Source organism: Mesoplodon mirus (genome assembly GCF_964341445.2).
Source record: "Mesoplodon mirus genome assembly, chromosome: 15".
Taxonomy (NCBI): Eukaryota; Metazoa; Chordata; class Mammalia; order Artiodactyla; family Ziphiidae; genus Mesoplodon; species Mesoplodon mirus.
This window is the reverse complement of record NC_138991.1, coordinates 32,122,584-32,128,618: the sequence shown is the minus strand read 5'-3', so window position 1 is coordinate 32,128,618 and position 6,035 is coordinate 32,122,584. Positions and strand designations below refer to the sequence as shown.

The window sequence follows — 6,035 nt, the reverse complement described above, 5'->3', positions numbered from 1 at the left end:
GATTTTTAGACCACAAATAAACATCAAAGAACTGATGTTCTTTGCAAGTGCCCCAGTGTGCTCCAAACATAAAGCCACATAGAACTCCCAGGTAGGCACAACCCCACCTGCATGCTCACAACTGAGATTAAGCCTGGCAGGATTTGATTTAACTTTTGGTGGTCTGGACATCCCAGAGTTTGGTTGAAAACTAGCCGGGCACGGTCTGGAAAAACCGGTACCAACCCGGCCCTAATAGGAGCTCTCCACAGCCCCCCTGCACCCAGCCTGTGAGTTAGGGTGGAGCAGGGAAATGACTTCTCATCTATTTGCAGTTCTTTTCATTGTCACCCGCTAATTCACAATCTCCCTTATGATTTCCTCTTACCCCGTGAGTTACTTTAAATGGTAAGTTTTAGTTTCCAGTGATCTTAGGCTTTCTTTACTGTGTGTTTATTGCTGACTTAGTAATTGCAGCAAAAATAGATCATGGTCTCTGATGTATTATTTGAAGTTGTTGCAGTTTTCAACCTAAAACGTAGTCACTGTTTTTGTCAGTGTTTATTCTCTGTTGCATCCTGGTTGCTAACTCTGTGTTAGTTGCAACTTTGTAGTTTGGTTGGTAAAATTATCTGTATCCTTACTTAAGTGTGTGTCTTCCTGATCTATTTCTTCCCTCATGATTGTAGTCTTCCCTGTAATTCTCTCTGCTCTTGCAAGGCTAGTATGTACAATGTATGTGAGTAATGCATCTCTTTGGTTGTTGGTCCTTTTATTGTTTGTTATCTTTATCTGTATCATGCAGATGTTTGCTTTAAATTCTGTTTTGTCTGTTCTTAATATTGCTTGTTATTCCGGTCATCTTGATTAGATTGTCCTGGTACATCTTTTTCTATATCTTTATTTTCATCCTTTCTATCTGGTTTTAAGATGTTTACCTTGTGAAGAATAACATTGAAGTGAATTTCTGTTTCTTTTAAACCCAATCTAATTATTTCTGGGATTTTGAAGGGGAGGAAGAGGTGAGTTAACCTGTTTGCTTGGTGATGACGGGTAGATTTTTTCTTTCCCTGTCATCTTTTGCGTTTTCTGTTTCCATTCTTTTTTTAATTCTTTTTCCCAGCTTTATGTCAGATGATAGTTTCCTTCCTTTTTGCTAGTTTGGAAACTTCAGATTGTATTTTTATGCTTTTGGTGGTTACTCTTATATTTAACACAACTATTAGCTGTAACATCTTCCTAACAGACTTAAAGTATTCACTTAACTGCTGACTGCACACCTGGCTCTTTATCCTACATTGTTCGGCCTTTTGTCCATGCAGTGCTGTTTGCGATGCTGTGGGAATGGATGGGAAAGGACCAGGGAAGAGGCCATGTAAGAGGCAGCATGTGAAGGACAGGTAGGATGTGGGCACAGGGCAGTTACAAGGGGCAAAGGAGAGGTGTGCCAGGCTCAGGGGAGAGGGCCTAAAGAAACGTTTAAACAACTTCACTCCCCACTGGTTTTATCAGATTCTAAATTTAATCACCAGTTTTATACTTGGATTTAAAAAAAGAAAACAATACACATTTAATACCCACATCTGTGTATTTTTATTCAGCTCAGTTGTCAAAACGCAGGCATTTCAGGGCTTTCCTGGTGGCGCAGTGGTTGAGAGTCTGCCTGCCGACGTGGGGGACACGGGTTTGTGCCCCAGTCTGGGGAGGATCCCACATGCCGCAGAGCGGCTGGGCCCGTGAGCCATGGCCGCTGAGCCTGTGCGTCCGGAGCCTATGCTCCGCAACAGGAGAGGCCACAACAGTGAGAGGCCCACGTACCGCCAAAAAAAACCAAAAAACCCCCAAAAAACAGGCATTTCAGTGATCCAACCATATTAGAAACCCAAAACCCAGTGGGCCCAGGTAGTGGTATTTCAAGAAACACTTAGACAAGAAGTAAAACACAAGTAATTTTATTGGGTAGGAAATTTGTTACAGGCTTTGGTTCTAAATTCCCTTCACACCTGCTTGTTCTCGTGGCTCATTTACAAACCCAGTGACGTCTACTTTTTCTTTCTCTTATTTGCAATGGATTTGGTGGACTGGGACACCACTGTGTCGTCTTTCAGGAGGCTCAGCGTGAAATTCAAGGATGTGGCATCCACTGGTTCCTTGATCACAGTGATGGCGACCTCATAGTCTTGCCTTTTGGTCTCTTCCTCTCTCAAGCTGTTCAGCCTAACAAGAAGCAAACACAAGAAGGTATCTTTTTTTGTCTTTGAAATTTCAAAACCGGTTTTTATGTTGTATGTGGTGTAAAGTAGTCCATACGTGGATCTCAATAGTTTTTGTGAACAGAACTAAACTGTCATCACTTTGCCTGAAATAAAAAGTGGTGCAATAGCTAGATAGTTTAAGACAAATTTTCACACATCTAAGATGACCTGTGACGCACTTGTCTCTGAAGCAACTTAGCTAGTAAGTAGCCTTTTAAAATACTGTTGTAAAAAAATAAAATACTGTTGTAGCCATTTTCCTTAAGTCTAATGCTCTCTTCCACAGACCAATGGGCTTGAGATGCCCTTTACAGAGGTCAGACATTTGCACTTGGGACTGACCTGTCTGCATGGAACTAAGCCTGGACAGTGGTTCTAGAAAGGTAAGTGTGCGGCCTTTGCTAGGTGCTCACCACGCACCATTGTTCTCGATGCTTCACAAACACTAGCTCACTCAGTCCTCACAACAGTCTACAAGGTATCACCTCCACCTTAAAGATGCAGAAACAGGCACACAGGGACAGACCTCACCAAGGTCACCCAGGTGATATAAGTGATGGGGCTGGGATGTGAACCCGGGCAGTCTGGATCTATGTGACGCTGCCTCCTCATGGATGCCTGGGGATGCCTTAGACAACCAGGACAGAACTGGTGGCTACGGGTTCCCAGCTGCACATGAGGACGTGCCGCCCCTCGGAAGGCGGAGACTTTTTTTTTTAATATATATTTTTAGATTATTTTATTCATTTTTTTTTTTGGCTGCATTGGGTATTCGTTGCTGCATGCAGGCTTTCTCTAGTTGCAGCAAGCAGGGGCTACTCTTCATTGTGGTGCGCAGGCCTCTCATTTTAGTGGCTTCTCTTGTTGCGGAGCATGGGCTCTAGGCGTGTGGGCTTCAGTAGTTGTGGCTCACGGGCTCAGTAGTTGTGGCACACGGGCTTAGTTGCTCCGCGGCATGTGGGATCTTCCCGGACCAGGGCTTGAACCCGTGTCCCCCTGCATTGGCAGGTGGATTCTTAACCACTGTGCCACCAGGGAAGCCCAGAGGTGGTAGACTTTTAATGAAAGTGTTTGGTCCTGAAGCTTATGGTGGCTACAGAAGACAGGAAAGAAAGATGCCTGAGAGCTGGGCGGGAGGGAGGGAGGGAGGGAGCCGAGGGGTTTCACTGAGTTACCTTGCCTCCAGCTCCTCATTCTCCACCTTCCTCTGAAGGGCCATTGCTTCATTATGTAGCCTGTTTTCCTTTACTTTCTCCTTAAGGGTTTCTTCATGTTTATGTGCTTGGAAGAGAGTGTTCACAAAAAAGATGTACATGTTACTGATCCATGTATTGAATTTTTCCTTTTGTTCATCCTTGGATTTTTCTTTTTTCTCTGGAAGAATGTTTGATTAAAATGAGCACTAATACAGTCTTGCAATAACTCTGGGGTCTGTGTTCCTGTTCCCCAGTTCTGTCACTTCCTGTGCTGGGCTGAGTGTCCTCATCCCCCCATAAGGTGGGTGACACTGTGCTTCTCGTGGGCTTGTGAGGATTAAGGTAACTGCAAAATGCTTCAGGGACCACCTGGAACAAGGCTGGCGTCAGCTGACCACAGCCATGATTGTCAACGCTTCCTTCAAGTCTCCTGGTACCTGTTATTTTTTTCCTAAATAGCTTAAATATTTTGGTTTTCTAAAATTAAAATCTTAGAAAATTTCTTAACCTATGTCGAAGAGATAGCTGCACCATCACATTCACAGTGGCACCATTTACAACAGCCAAGACAGGAGATGGCCTAAGTGTCCCTCAACAGATGAATGGATAAAGAAGAGGGATATATACACAGTGGAATAGTACTCAGCCATAAAAAGGAGGGGAGCCTGCCATTTACAACATGGATGGACCTTGAGGGCATTACGCTAAGTGAAGTAAGTCAGACAGAGACGTACAAATACTGTATGATCTCACTTATAAGTAGAACCTATTTAAAAAAAATACAAACATATAAAAAGAGATATGTGGTTACCAGAGGAGGGAGATGGGGGACACTGGAGGAAGGTGGTCAAAGGTACAAACTTCCAGTTATAAGGTACATAAGTACCAGGGATGTAACGTACAACACGATGACTGTAGCTAACACTGCTGAATGATTTCTGTGGAAGCTGTTAAGAGAATAAACCCTAAGTGTTCTCATCACAAGAAGAATTTTTGTATTTATGAGATGATAGGTGTTAACTAAATGTATTGTGGTCATCATGTCACAATACATGTAAGTCAAGTCATTATGTTGTACACCTTTAAACTTATACAGCACTGTATGTCAATTATATCTCAGTAAAACTGGGGAAAGAAAAGGGGAAAAAGATCAATACCTTGAAAGGGAACCCTGTCAAGCAAGGGGGCAGAGTTGGGAGCAGCTGTCCCAGCCTAATTATATTTTAAAAGATGGTTGTACATTTTTATAAACGTTAAATCATTTATAAGCAACAGTTTGCTAATATCAAAGTTCTATTATTAAAATACTCACCATTTTGAGATAAAAGACAGGTTAGCTCCTTTCCTGGAGATTTAAAATTCATTTTGGAAGTTTTTCCATCACTTAGAGACTTCTTGATCTTGGGCTTTTTCTTTAGAAAAAAAAAAAGAAATCATAAAGCAAAATATAACTTCTGCATCATTATGGACTAAAACTAATTTTCTACATTATAAATAATTAGAAAAGTCTTAATGAGGCCATTATCTTTATGCTAATTTGACTATTTTTAATCTGCCTAAAATTTGACTTTTTAATCTGTATGTATGTCCTATTAAGGAAATGAATAACAGAGCTATTGTATCTGCTGGAAGGCTTCCCCCAGGAAACCAACGACTAGAAAATACTCCCTGGGTCTGTTGGGAAAGTATTAATCCATCTCTTAGTGGCTTTAATTACTATATATATATATATACTATATAAATATATATATATATATATAAACCATATATCAATACATGCTGTTTATGCCTACATTTTTATCTCCAGTAGATCCCATCCTTGAACTCCAGACTTTGTCTCCAGCTGCCACTTGCTGTCACCACGTGGATGTCTCATCAGGCACCTTAAGTCTGACATGCCCAAACCCAAGCCTTTAATTTCACCCCCAAAACTCATCTCCTCCTCGAACCCCAGTCCTCCCCTTCATGATAAATGGCAGCTCTGTTCTTCCAGTCGTTCAGGCCAAAAAAAAAACTTAGGATCATCTTTGCCTTCTCCTTCCCTCTCAAACTGCACAGCCTTCAAAATACATGCAGATAATTCCAAGAGCTTCCTTACGGGTTTGTCAACAGCAAAGCCATCGTGAGCCTACTGACCCCCCTTGCTCAGGGCCCCCTCCTGGCCGGGCACTGCCTCACTCAGTGCATCTTCCTGGGCCACCCCAACGTGGCTACACCTGCTGCTACACCCCTTCCAACACCCCAGAGGTGCTCCCGCCTCAAGGCCCCCGCACAGGACAGTCTCCCCCCAGCTGCGCTCAAGTGTGGCTTCATCCGAAGACCTTCACTTCCCACCCCACCCTGTCTCTCAGTCTCCAGCGCCTGCCTCGCTTTCCACCGCATCACTGATCCCTCCCAAGTGTAAAGAAGTATAGCACTGCGGTAACAGGTGTAAATCCTGGAGTCGAACTGCCTGTGTGCAAACCCCGAGCCCCAGCTCCACTGCTTACCAGTTCTGTGACGGTGGGCAAGTTACTCGACCTCTCTGTGCCTCAGTTCCCCCTTGGAGCCGGTGAGGCACCTACAGGTCGTGTGGGCATTAAATGAGCGGACCCCTGGGAAGTGC

The 6,035-nt window shown here is 43.4% G+C and overlaps 1 protein-coding gene across 4 annotated transcripts in view; it reads right to left on the bottom strand.

Moving 5' to 3' along the window:
- Positions 1 to 1,934: 1,934 nt before the first annotated feature.
- RSPH10B (radial spoke head 10 homolog B) overlaps positions 1,935 to 6,035 on the bottom strand; it is a 37,646-nt gene continuing 33,545 nt past the window's right edge. For 2 of the 4 annotated variants that reach the window (XM_082645841.1, XM_082645843.1), the window contains 3 exons: positions 4,743 to 4,842; positions 3,410 to 3,608; positions 1,935 to 2,196 (listed from right to left, as the gene is read on the bottom strand). In XM_082645841.1, the coding sequence (XP_082501967.1) occupies positions 2,022 to 2,196; positions 3,410 to 3,608; positions 4,743 to 4,842 (474 nt within the window). In that variant the 3' untranslated portion in view covers positions 1,935 to 2,021. Of the gene's footprint in view, positions 2,197 to 3,409; positions 3,609 to 4,742; positions 4,843 to 5,919; positions 5,991 to 6,035 lie in introns of those variants that run through there. The other 2 variants (XM_082645842.1, XM_082645844.1) reach the window with 2 other exon arrangements.